A 13,048-nucleotide genomic window follows, 5' to 3' on the forward strand; every position below is an offset into this window, starting at 1 on the left:
GCTTGTTGCCCAATCGGCGATTGACCTCCGCAACCCCAATATCCTTGGTGCAATTTCGCTCTCCTTGGCCCGATGCCCGACGTCCGAAGCGTTCTGCCATCCAATATCCTTACGTGATCTCCTCCGGCGCAACGTCAATTCCTCCTACGTCAACTGTCTAATCCTGATCGAGTAGACCTACATCACTCAAAATACAGTTAAATATAAACATAATTATCAATTGGTTTCATCATCAAATACGAGATTCAACAATAACTACTCGTGTGGGGACACTAGGGATACAGTATAGGTGCTCATTAGATAATGAGTTCACTGATTGATCCACTTACGGAATGTTGGATAGTTGACGATGCCTTATTGTCAGATAATGATTTCGTAGTCCCAATGGTGTATCTGGTCCTTAGACTTGAGATACCAATGATGTCCTATATGAGTGCTCCGCTCTTTGATATCGAACTTATAGGTTTGGATGTCTCAGATCTAGTACAGTCAGTCATCGGGAGTGACAGTTAATCTTACGAGGGCTATTGAGTGTCGATAGAGAATCATCCACTCTCGGTGTCATGAGAGAAATATCCCATGTGTTCTTGCTCAAACAAATCCCTTGCCATGGTCATTCGGATTGAAAGAGAAAGAGTTCTCCAGGAGAATCTGATTAAGAATAAAACTCGAGTAGAAATTGTACAGGTTTGACAGCACCATAACTGGATATACGGTCTATGTGATATTAGATGGATGACGGACTATAGGTATATGGTAACTGTGGACAAATAGATCCAATGGATTGGATTCTCCTGTATCGTCTGGGGACTGTGGCGTATTGGCCTAGTACGTCCATAGTCGATGAGTCGAGTGAATTATTATGGAGATAATAATTCACTGAGCCAGAAGGAGTTCTGACAGGTATGACTCATGGCCAGCTCGATATTCTAGAGGGCCACACACATATGGTAGGCATTATGATGAGTAAAGGTTCAGATATGAGATATTTGCCAGAGTCCCTATCTTATTGGATATCCAATAAGCCCATAAATTATTGGATCCCATGAATGGGATCCAATAAAAGCTCATAAGAGATTATTGGATAGAGATCTATTAATCTAAGAGGCTTGGGTAGTTGGATGAAGATCCAATATCTAATAGGGGAGGATCCATTAGGGTTAAGTTGACAGGAGACCTCTATAAATAAGAGGGATTCAGTGGTTCATAGGCTAGAGCTTTTGCTTGCCTCTCTTATTCTCCTTCCCCTCTCCACCTCAGAACAAGCTTCGAGTTTTGAGGAGCGTCGTCGCAGCCCTGCTATGTGGATCACTGCTAAAGAGGAGGGAGCTTGACCTCCTTTACCCTCTCCTAGAAATCTGCAATGATTCAAGGATATACGATCTCCCTAGATAACACAATCTTAACTATACGTAGTTTTCTATTTTACAGATTTTGCGCACCAATCTTCGTACGATGACGAACATCTCTTTGGGAATAGGGGATTTTGTTTTCTATTCTTCCACTGTGCATGTGATGTCACCCCCAAAGATTTTCCAATAGGCACAAATGGGGCTATTTTGGGCTAAAAATTTGACAAGTCGCAAGTCAGGGATCGAGCTGGAGCGACTTGTTAGACATTTGACAAGCCGCAAGTTAGAGATCAAGCTGGAGTGAGCCACAAGTCAAAGATCGAGCTGGAGCAAGCCGCAAGTCAAAGATCGAGCTAGAGCGACTCGATTAGAGATTTGACAAGTCGCAAGTCAGGAGCGATCTGGAGCGACCCAGGCAAGAGCTGGACTTGTGAGCCAAGTGACTATACTCGGGCTCAGGTTCTGGTGCCAGCGGGTCGCAAGTCGGGAGCGATCTGGAGCGACCCGGACAGGAGCTGGACTTGTGAGCCGAGTGACCATACTCAGGCTCAAGTTCTGGTGCCGTCAGGTCGCAAGTAGGGAGCGATCTGGAGCGACCCGGGCAGGAGCTGGACCTGTGAGCTAAGTGATTATACTCGGGCTCAGGTTCTGGTGCCAGCGGGTCGCAAGTCGGGAGCGATCTAGAGCGACCCGGGCAAGAGTTGGACTTGTGAGCCGAGTGACTAGTCTTAGGCTCAGATTCTAGTGCCGGCGTGTCGCAAGTCAGGAGCGATCTGGAGCGACCCGGGCAGGAGCTGGACCTGTGAGCCGAGTGACTATACTCGGGCTCAGGTTCTGGTGCCGACGGGTCGCAAGTTGGGAGAGATCTGGAGCGACCCGGGTAGGAGCTGGACCTGTGAGCCGAGTGCCTATACTCGAGCTCAGGTTCTGGTGCCAGCGGGTCGCAAGTCGGGAGCGATCTTGAGTGACCCGGGCAGGAGCTGGACCTGTGAGTCGAGTGACTACACTTGGGCTCAGGTTTTGATGCTAGTGGGTTGCAAATCGAGAGCGATCTGGAGCGACCAGGGTAGGAGCTGAACCTGTGAGCTAAGTGGCTATACTCGAGCTCAGGTTCTGGTGCCGGCGAGTCGCAAGTCGGGAGTGATCTGGAGCAACCCGGGCAGGAGCTAGGGTTGTGAGCTAAGTGACTATACTTAGGCTCAGGTTTTGGTGCTGGCGAGTCAGAAGTCAGGAGCGATCTGGAGTAACCCGGGTAGGAGCTGGACCTGTGAGTCAAGTGACTAAACTTGAGCTCAGGTTTTGGTGCCGGCATGTCACATGTTGGGAGCGATCTGGGGTGACTCGGGTATGAGCTGAACCTGTGGGCCGAGTGACTAAATTCGAGCTCAAGTTTTGGGGCAGACGGGTCGCAAGTCGGGAGCAATCTGGAGTGACCCGGGCAGGAGCTGAACCTGTGAGCCGAGTGACTATACTCAGGCTCAAGTTCTGATGCCGGTGGGTCACAAGTCGGGAACGATCTGGAGCGACCCGGGCAGGGGTTGGACCTGTGAGTTGAGTGACTATATTCGAGCTCAGGGTATAGTGCCAGCGAGTCGCAAGTCGGGAGCAATCTAGAGCGACCCGGGTAGGAGTTGGACCTGTGAGCCGAGTGACTATACTCGGGCTCAGGTTCTGGTGCCGGCAGGTCGCAAGTTAGGTGCGATCTGGAGTGACCCAAGCAGGAGCTAGACCAATGAGCCGAGTGACTATACTCGAGCTCAGGTTCTGGTGCCGATGGGTCGCAAGTTGAGAGCGATCTGGAGCGATCCGAGCAGGAGTTGGACCTATGAGCTGAGTGACTATACTTGGGCTCATGTTCTAGTGCTGGCGGGTCGCAAGTCGAGAGTGATCTAGAGCGACCTGGGCAGGAGCTAGCCCTATAAGCCGAGTGACTACACTCGGGCTCAGGTTCTGGTGCCGGCGGGTCACAAGTCGGGAGCGATATGGAGTGACCCGGGCAGGAGCTGGACTTGTGAGCCGAGTGACTATACTCGGGCTCAGGTTCTGGTGCCGGCGGGTCACAAGTCGGGAGCGATCTGGAGCGACCCGGGCAGGAGCTAGTCCTGTGAGTCGAGTGACTATACTTGAGCTCAGGTTTTGGTGCTGGTGAGTCGCAAGTCGGGAGTGATCTAGAGCGACCCGAGCAGGAGCTAGACCTGTGAGCAGAGTGACTGAACTTGGGCTCAGGTTTTGGTGTCGGCGGGTGGCAAGTTGGGAGCGATCTGGGGCAACCCGGGCAGGAGCTAAACCTGTGGGCCGAGTGACTAAACTCGGGCTAAAGTTTTGGGGCCGATGGGTCGCAAGTCAGGTGCGATCTGGAGCTACCCTGGCAGGAGTTGAACTTGTGAGCTGAGTGACTATACTCGGGCTCAGGTTCAGTGCTGACGGGTCGCAAGTCGGGAGCGATTTGGAGCGACCCGGGCAAGAGCTAGACCTGTGAGCCAAGTGACTACACTCGGGCTCAGGTTCTGGTGTCAGCGGGTCACAAGTCGGGAGCAATCTAGAGCGACCCGGGCAGGAGCTGGGCCGGCGAGCCGCAAGTCGGGAATTGACATGGAGCGACTCAGGCAATGAACTGGGCCGGCGAGTTGTAGGTTGGGAACTTATTTGGAGCGACTCGGGCAAGAGCTGGGCTGGCGAGCTTGTGGACTTCTTGTCACGAGTGGCCTTACGACGAGAGATTTTGGAAGACGAGGCATCTTTCGATGGGTCCCCTGGGATATGGAGTTGTTTCTTGGGGTTCCTTGAGATAGCGCCCGAGGTGACCTTTTCGGATTGAGTCCTCGATTTGATTCTGGAGGTCACGATAATCTTCTGTGCCATGGCCGTAGTCCCGGTAGAACGTGTTTAGAGGGAGAGGCAGGGGCCTCGGGAGCAGTAGCTCTTGTCAGTCGGGCCTCTTGCGGGGTTGCATTGGAGCTACTGAGGTTGTTCCCCAGGATTGTTTTGCCCTTGGCCTCTTGCTGTCCATGCGCTTTCCCGCCACCAGAGCTTCGGCGGTGATGTACTGGTTGGCGCGTTGGAGCATTTCGAGGATGGTTACTGGCGGCTTCTCGATTAGCAACCAGAAGACCTGCTCCCTACTCGGTCTTTGTCGGGTCGGGTCACTCGGGGGAGCTGCCAGCCGCACGATCTGGGGAATGAGCGGGACAAGCGTCTACATCATCCCTGCCATCGCTTGTACTTGGTTGGTCAGGCTGAGGAACGCCTCGGGCGACACAACCGAGGGTCCTGTGGTAAGTCTAGGGGGCGACAACCCCGAGTCATTGAACATGCGCTAGTAGCGATCTGACATCGAGGCCGGGATCACCCCGTCTCTGGGGATGGGGAGGGACTGATCTTCGGGCCCGGCGAAGGGGTGGCCGGTCAGTGGTTCTCCCTTGGGGAGAGCTCCTGCGAGATGCTCCTACGACATGGCCCTTCTCCTAGTGCCAAAAATGTTGGTGAACAAATGTACCGTGGCTGATGAGTTACCACGGCTTGGTTCACGGGTCGATGTTGGGAGCCTTCTGTCGACTAAGTTGGATGACGAGGTGGCTATGCCCTCGGGAAGGGGTGCTTGTCGGCATTTGTCGGTCTCCGGGCCGGTCGACAGTTCGCCCTTACGCATTGGATGGCGACCCCTGGGTTAAGATGCTCGCGGGTGGTCGTTTGCTTGCAAAAATGGCCTTCGTCGGGTGATTCCCAACTTTGACCCCTCCGACGAGCAAGTCAGTAGTGGGTTGTATTGTTTTTTTTTTTTTTGCCCCTCTCTCGTCGGATACCGAACATGGGCTTTTATACTATTGTACTAGGGTCGGTTGCACGTGGGTTTGGCGTGGCTGCTGACCCTCGAGGGATGGGATGACACTTCTAACTGGCCGTCGTCTCGGGACGTGCAAAGCGACGTCAGACGGCACCGCCTCGAGCTCTCGGGATGGGACATGTTGAACAACGTTTCGGTAAGGATTCTGACTTGGCGTGTGACATCGGTTATGACGTGTCCTGAGCCCAAAATACGCCTTATCAATAGTAATATGCAGACATTTTATCTTACCAGTTATATATTATTTTCTCGATGATACCCATTCTTAATCATAGGAATAGATTTCGTTGTAACATTAACGCCGTGGTACTCTTCTCGATGGAGCAACACCAACCCATTCTACATAAGAAGAGGTGTTGGGCCAGTTCTTTGGTACAGGTAGGCTTAGGTTCTTCAAATGGTGGGACTCCTCTCATCACTTTGTGTCTTTTAGTATTAAAAGTTATCTTTGAATCCCAACTTTTGCGGAGTATATCCTCTATTCGGATTCTAGTCTTAGGATTTGATGTCAAGGATGTCAAGAGAAGTATCATGTTTGAAAGAAGAGTTCCTTGTCAAGTCTCGTTAGCTCTCTCTCGTGACGAATACACTTACATGCTGGAAGAAGGACTTAAAGCATTACAACTTACATCACCTTAGAGTCTGATTGGACTTCCTCTAACTCATCAATTCCATCAGCTCTATCGGGTCTCCTAATCATAGTTTTAGATATCCATTTGCTTGCTTTTCGATCTAATATTATTTATTTTAAATACTTTGATATATCTATTAGTCTTGTCGCTCATGATCATGTCAAATTTTCACCTAATCATCCTTTGAGTTTAGCACATCACATTTTCTATGCTTTGGGTAATCTAATATATATATATATATATATATATATATATATATATATATATATATATATTTCAAAAATAAAATCTAATATACAATAGAAGGTACGTAGAATGGCACTTCACCGTTAAAACGGAAGATAGGGTTATACCCGAGCCTTTTAATCCTCTTAGATTTAGTAGAGATTCAAAAAATGAACATGGTCTGATAAAATATATTAAGATTAATCATAAATCAATCGATTGAATAATTTTTATACCACTTCTATTAGATTTGTGGTCATGATATTATGCGTCTATATCGATTAATATCAATATATCACTCATGTATATTGATATTTATCTTTTAAATTAATAAAAGAAAACATATGAATTTATCCCTAGAGAGATGATGATGATGATGATGATGATGATGATGATTATTATTATTATTATTATTATTATTATTATTATTATTATTATTAAATAAAATAAAATCTTATCATTATTATACCAAGTTTCATCCTCTCAAGCACTAAGTTCTGTTTTCTGGACTACATTCATTCCATGATAGATTCCACCAAATGCTACATCTTATCATCTTCTACAACTCAAGGTGTAAGCATGTAAAGATTTCATTTGTTCCTGGATCTTTGACCAACTATTTACTCTCCTCTGAGACTTTTAGTTCACCAGAGCTTCTTGAGGAACACTAAGCTTTGTATCTCTCAGACATCAACACAACAGTGGTTCAAACACCAATCATCACATTAAAATATATATCTACTTGTTGCCCACATTAAAATATATTTCCAGTGGGTGACAACAACATCCAACATTGGATGTTGCATTGGTGCATTAGGACAGGGAGTAGTATTGCAGTGGAGATGCATGCATGTACAACTGTGCCTACTTGAGTTCAAGAACCTGTGGATCTCATGTTTAGTCAAAACAATAGGTTAAACAATGCAAGAAGATGCCATTGTCTATGATTTCCTCTAGATCCAAATGTCACAATGTTTTTAAAAATAGGAGTTGTTTGTCCATCAAACCTTTCTATATTTTTTATGTTCTTCACTAGAGCAGTTTCTTTCATCACAATCTCAATCTATCTTCAATCATTACTATTTAAATTTGAAGTATATTTTCTTGAGTAATAAATAATATTGGATACATTATTTATGATTATTATTAAGATCTAAAATTTGAATATAATTTAGTTCTTCCAGATTCTCATGTGAAGATAGTTCTAAAAATTGGACTTTTTGGTCCATCAAATATTTCTTTTTAATGTTCTTGCACTAAAGAACATGCTTTCATCACCATCTCAATCTATTTTATTTACTATTCAAATTTTAAATATAATTTTTTGAATGGTACTATTGCATTACATTATTTATTATTATTATTAAGATTTAAAATTTGAATATAATTTCTTTGAATTGTAGGATTGTGTACATTGACCCACTTCAGCTGTTATATTAACAAAAATATCATACATAAGAGTCCAATTCCCAATTTTTTTGATTTTTTTGGAGCCATGGGATCTAAAATTATAAAAAGAATTCCAACCATTATCTCTCTCCTCAAATTTCATAAAAAAAAATCTAATATACTAAATTTTTTTCATGTTATCAATACATATATTTTCTCTACCAGTCAAATTTTATTTTATTTTTATTTATTTTTGCATCTTTTTTAGTTTTATATATATATATATATTTATATAAATATAAATTCTTCTTATTTTTTACTTGCTATATTCCATGAGAAGCACGAGGCTCTTAACCTACCCCAGCGGGCAGCTGCCATTCTCGTGAATACATGGAGGCACGTGCTCCCGCGGTCCACTTAACCAATCCCCTCTTCGTCTCCTGTCGTCTTCCTCTCGCATCAGTCGAAGACCTGAACAACCAGCACTGGAGGAGGAAGAGACGAAGAAGAATTCCCCCGTCCATAAGTAGCTACGCCCGAGCAGGCGGTGCCGATGGCGGCCGATCAGCTCGTCAACGCCGACGACCTCGAGGCTCCCCTCATCTCGTCCGCAGTCTCTTATCACGACGAGCACCGCTCCCGCATTCGCCGCTCCACCTCCAACACCACCTCCCAAGTCGCCCTCATCGGCTCCAACCTCTGCCCCATCGAAAGCCTTGACTACGAGTTCTCGCTTCTCCCCTCCCTCTCGATCACGATTCATTCGATCTTAGATTCCTTCTTCGAATTTCGATCTGTGGCGACTCCGGGTGGGATGATCTGACCCTGCACGAATTGCAGGTTGATTGAGAATGACTTCCTCAAGCAGGACTGGCGTAGCCGGGGGCCGGGCCACATCGTGCGGTACGTCATCCTCAAGTGGACCCTCTGCTTCCTCGTCGGCGCCCTCGCTGGCGCCGTCGGATTCTTCAACAACCTCGCTGTCGAGAACATCGCCGGCGTCAAGTTCGTCATCACCTCCAACATGATGCTCGTCAGGAAGTACGATTGGGTCCGATGAACCTAGCTCCGTCGCCTGTTCTCTTTGGTTGATTCTTCTTGTGGGTGGAGCAGGTTCGGATGGGCTTTCGGAGTGTTTGCGGGCACCAATTTTGTGCTTCTCATGTTTGCTTCGATGATCACGACTTTCATTTCGCCGGCGGCGGCTGGATCGGGGATACCAGAAGTGAAGGCCTATCTTAATGGTGTTGACGCCCCTGATATTTTCTCGTTGAAGACCTTCTTCGTCAAGGTGAGGTTTTCGGGTTCTCTAGTGGTTGTCATCTGTGCTCTACCATCTATTTAAGATGCCTTATGAAACGAATTTGGCATTAGCTCTTCGTGGAACGTTAAACTGTTTATACCCAACTGAAAATGAAAAAAAAAAAGAAGAAAAATCTTCGCAAGCTGCATTACGAGAGACTAATTGGGATTGTAATGCCAATCTGCAATTCCTAGAAAAACACTTGGCCAGAAGAAATTCAAGCCAATTTATTAATTAATAAAACCTCATGAGATACCTGGTAATTAATATTTCTCTGGATGTCTTATGCTTTCCCTATTCTTCTTTGCATTATCATAATTATGTGATCCCTTCAATTTGGAAGTGAAGGTAGTAGATTTTGATATGGAACATGTTACGAAACTGCCATCCATGTATAATCCTTTGGTATTGCATATTTCTAGCTGAATAATAGATTATGTGGGCCTTTGTTGCATGGGTATCATCATGGATGTACTTTTGAAGTCTTTAACCTGATAGAAGTGAGTGATGTAGATGTTTCGTGGACTCAACAGGTGGTAGGCTGCATTGCTGCTGTCTCCTCATCTCTCTATGTGGGTAAAGCCGGTCCTATGATACATACAAGTGCCTGCATTGCTTCTATTCTGGGGCAGGGTGGATCTCGGAAGTACAAGTTAACTTGTAAATGGCTGAGATACTTTAAGAATGACAGAGATCGACGGGATCTTGTTACCTGTGGATCTGGTGCCGGAGTTGCTGCTGCCTTTCGTGCGCCAGTTGGTGGTGTTCTGTTTGCCCTGGAATGTGTATCATCATGGTATCATGCACATTGATAACTGTCTCATGCACCTTTCTTTTTCTGTGTTCTATAGTAAGATATTAATTTAACTATATTACATTGATTAACATAGATTGAAGTTTGCATGTGATTCTTAATATGGTCTCTAGCATTTATGGCCATACAATTTAACTGGTTTTTAAGGGGCATAAATTATCTACTCTTTTTGGAATGCAATAATTATGAGGAAAGTAGTAAATCGAGGGTTCACAATATTTTGCATAGCATACTAGAGAAATTAGATAATGAATCTTATGCATAACTATCATGAGTTGGGGCACATTAACCATGCTGAGAACTGTCCAATACTAGAGAAATATGGTTTTTTTTGTCTTTTCGAAAGCTGTACAATGTCTTCATTTCATCTCCTTATAGTTGCTTTCTTGGCTTTGAAGGTGGCGAAGTGCACTACTTTGGAGAGCATTCTTCACAACAGCAGTTGTTGTGGTCATTCTCAGGGCACTGATTGATATTTGCAATAGTGGCAAATGTGGATTATTTGGGAAGGGTGGTCTTATAATGTTCGATGTCACTTCTGCCAATGTCACTTATCACCTAATCGATTTGCCTCCAGTACTTGTTCTAGGAGTTATAGGAGGAATCTTAGGAAGCCTCTACAATTTTCTGTTGGAAAAGGTTCTCAGAGTCTACACTCTTATCAATGAGTATGTATTACTTTTTTTTCCTACTACAATTGGCTTCTTTCTTTACTAAACTAACTCAGGACATAAAGAACAGTTCAAATGTATTTTATTATGCCAATATCTCATTATGAGGATCAATGTTGCATCTTACTGTACTTGTTGACTATCTCTGATGCGAATTCCTATTTTTTTTCTTTAAAAGTAGTTTTGCAAACATTTCCTTCAATGGTATTTTTGAGATTATATTCAAAACTTTATTTTCAGGAGAGGGCATGTCTACAAGTTGCTTCTTGCTGCTTCAGTTTCCATATTCACATCTTGTTGCCTATTTGGTTTGCCTTGGCTTGCAACTTGTAAACCTTGCCCGGCTGGGTTATCAGAAGCTTGCCCCTCAATAGGTAGATCTGGAAATTTCAAAAAGTTTCAGTGTGCTCCTGACCACTATAATGATCTAGCTAGTCTGTTTTTTAACACAAATGATGACGCAATCAGAAACCTCTACAGTGCTGGCACAGATAATGTGTTTCAAAAATCTTCGGTATTTTTATTTTTCATTGCCTCATACTTTCTTGGTATCATCAGCTATGGTCTAGCAGTTCCGTCTGGCCTTTTTGTGCCAGTTATTTTGACCGGCGCAACTTATGGACGCCTTGTTGGGATGCTGATGGGTTCACATTCGACTCTGAATCATGGTCTCTTTGCAGTCCTTGGTTCTGCTTCCCTTCTAGGTGGATCAATGAGAATGACTGTTTCTGTCTGTGTAATTATACTAGAGTTGACTAACAACCTCCTGCTGCTTCCTCTGGTCATGCTGGTTTTGCTTATTTCCAAGACGGTGGCTGATGTTTTTAATGCCGACGTCTATGATATGCTTGTAAAACTGAAGGGGCTGCCTTATCTTGAAGCCCATGCTGAACCTTACATGAGACAGCTCACTGTCGGTGATGTGGTTGGAGGTCCCTTGCAGATCTTCAATGGTGTCGAGAAAGTTAGCAACATAGTCCATTTACTGAAGACAACTGGCCATCATGGATTCCCTGTGGTAGATGAACCTCCCTTTTCTAGTTCACCAGTGCTTTTTGGTCTGATTCTTCGTGCACACCTACTTGTTCTGTTGAAGAAGAAAACATTTCTTCATGCTCGCACACTTGTAAGTATTGATGTTTCAAAACAGTTCTCAGCCGAGGACTTTGCTAAACGTGGCTCCGGCAAGCATGAAAACATTGAAGGGATTGACCTGACTGCTGAAGAGATGGACATGTATGTTGACTTGCATCCGTATACCAACACTTCACCTTACACTGTTGTTGAGACGATGTCACTTGCAAAGGCTCTCATTCTTTTCCGAGAAGTTGGCTTGAGGCACCTATTGGTTATTCCAAAGTCTTCTTCGGTAGCAATCTTATCTCCCTTTAGTGTGCATGCACTGATCATTTTATACAATACTCTGACCCAGTTTTTTTTGCTAGTGTAGATTTCTTACCAAATTTTTTATATTTTCTATTTAGTCTATTGTTGATTTTTAACAGACTATTTGGTGCTTGCCTGACTCTAAAATGTGTTTTTGGACTACTGCAGCGGGCACCTGTTGTGGGCATATTGACAAGGCACGATTTTATGCCTGAGCATATACTTGGGACGCATCCATTCCTATTGCAGAGCAGATGGAAGACAATACGTTTAGGCAAATCAAATTTGATTGAAATTTTTAGTGGTCTTTGTTGAAATGAGAAGTGAGTCTGTCAAATCAAAACAAAGATATGATTCGTTTCGATCCGGAATATTTATCCTTTTTGGTTTTTCATATCAGATGCTGGGGATTGAATGAAACAAAATCATGTCTAAATTTTGGAATTACTCTGGGGGTCCATAAGTAGATATAAGTTTGAATCTTTCCATATATCTGTAGAATAGACCCAAGGAACATTTTTTTCACTTAAAAAACAATCTGTTTTCTCCTCTCATTCTTGTTGTCTTGAATCCCTTTCATCATCGACCTTCATTTCAACCTTGGATGAAGCATTTCTTAGTGAATCTGCTTCTTTTCATTTCTGCAATTGATATGTAACTTTTATGTAGTGCTAGAACAGTATATCTGCTTCCACTGTCAATATACACAAAAGGGATCCAACACTGATTTGGTACCTTCTGATTGTGATGAAAAGTGTAACATATATGTGATGCATGTGTTCCTCCATTATAGGTTTTTCATCAGTTTGTATACCATTCTTCGGGTTATCTATTATAAACCCTTCAGGTAGCTTACTAGTCCATCCATCAGTCATATACATATTGTAATCACCCATTTGTATCATGTATTATTTTGACCTCCTTGTGAGCATATTAATTTCCAAAATTTATTTGAAGGATCTTTTCCCGAATTTAGAAGTTTTTAATTTATTACTATCACATGTCCAGTTCATATTTACACATTTAGCAGAAAATTGTGAAACTGATCTCTATTGGAGCTCTTTGGGAACTTCTGGAATTGTCCTCCAACATACTGCTGTTGGTATAGCAGGTTGTCACAGAAAAAGCACCAGATGTCTCTAGTTATATTGTTCTGTAAACTATCATAGTTCTGTATTTCTTTCTGAGTTTGAACTCATTTTTATAGGTTAATTTTACATCAGAAATATTTAGACATTATCCACAAAAAACTTGCACTTTTGAGACTTCTTCCCCCCCCCCATGCATGTAACCAAGCAAGAATAAGTTGGACTGGCAGGTGCATGTTAAGTTGCATATATTGGAACACAGATTCTCTCTGAATAGCCAATTTTTTTATTAATTATTATTTAAGTTTTACATTCAGCATTTTGGTTATTTTTAGCATATAAGA

At 43.9% G+C, this 13,048-nt stretch overlaps 2 protein-coding genes across 2 annotated transcripts; one reads left to right on the forward strand and one right to left on the reverse strand.

The window, feature by feature from the left end:
* Positions 1-1,719: 1,719 nt before the first annotated feature.
* On the reverse strand, positions 1,720-4,214 carry LOC135674002 (uncharacterized). Its single transcript, XM_065183412.1, has 2 exons — positions 3,717-4,214; positions 1,720-3,666 (listed from the first exon to the last, which is right to left on the reverse strand). Exons 1-2 carry the CDS (start codon positions 4,212-4,214, stop codon positions 1,720-1,722), a joined length of 2,445 nt encoding a protein of 814 aa, XP_065039484.1.
* A 3,641-nt stretch (positions 4,215-7,855) lies between these two features.
* LOC103985415 (putative chloride channel-like protein CLC-g) lies at positions 7,856-12,170 on the forward strand. The gene is made up of 7 exons (XM_009403098.3): positions 7,856-8,168; positions 8,283-8,483; positions 8,556-8,733; positions 9,279-9,541; positions 9,958-10,227; positions 10,471-11,599; positions 11,785-12,170. The coding sequence occupies exons 1-7, from the start codon at positions 7,996-7,998 to the stop codon at positions 11,929-11,931; spliced, it is 2,361 nt and encodes a 786-aa protein (XP_009401373.2). The 5' UTR covers positions 7,856-7,995; the 3' UTR covers positions 11,932-12,170.
* Positions 12,171-13,048: the final 878 nt, after the last annotated feature.

The sequence above is a fragment of the Musa acuminata genome, chromosome BXJ1-5 (genome assembly GCF_036884655.1).
Source record: "Musa acuminata AAA Group cultivar baxijiao chromosome BXJ1-5, Cavendish_Baxijiao_AAA, whole genome shotgun sequence".
In the NCBI taxonomy this organism is placed as follows: domain Eukaryota; kingdom Viridiplantae; phylum Streptophyta; class Magnoliopsida; order Zingiberales; family Musaceae; genus Musa; species Musa acuminata.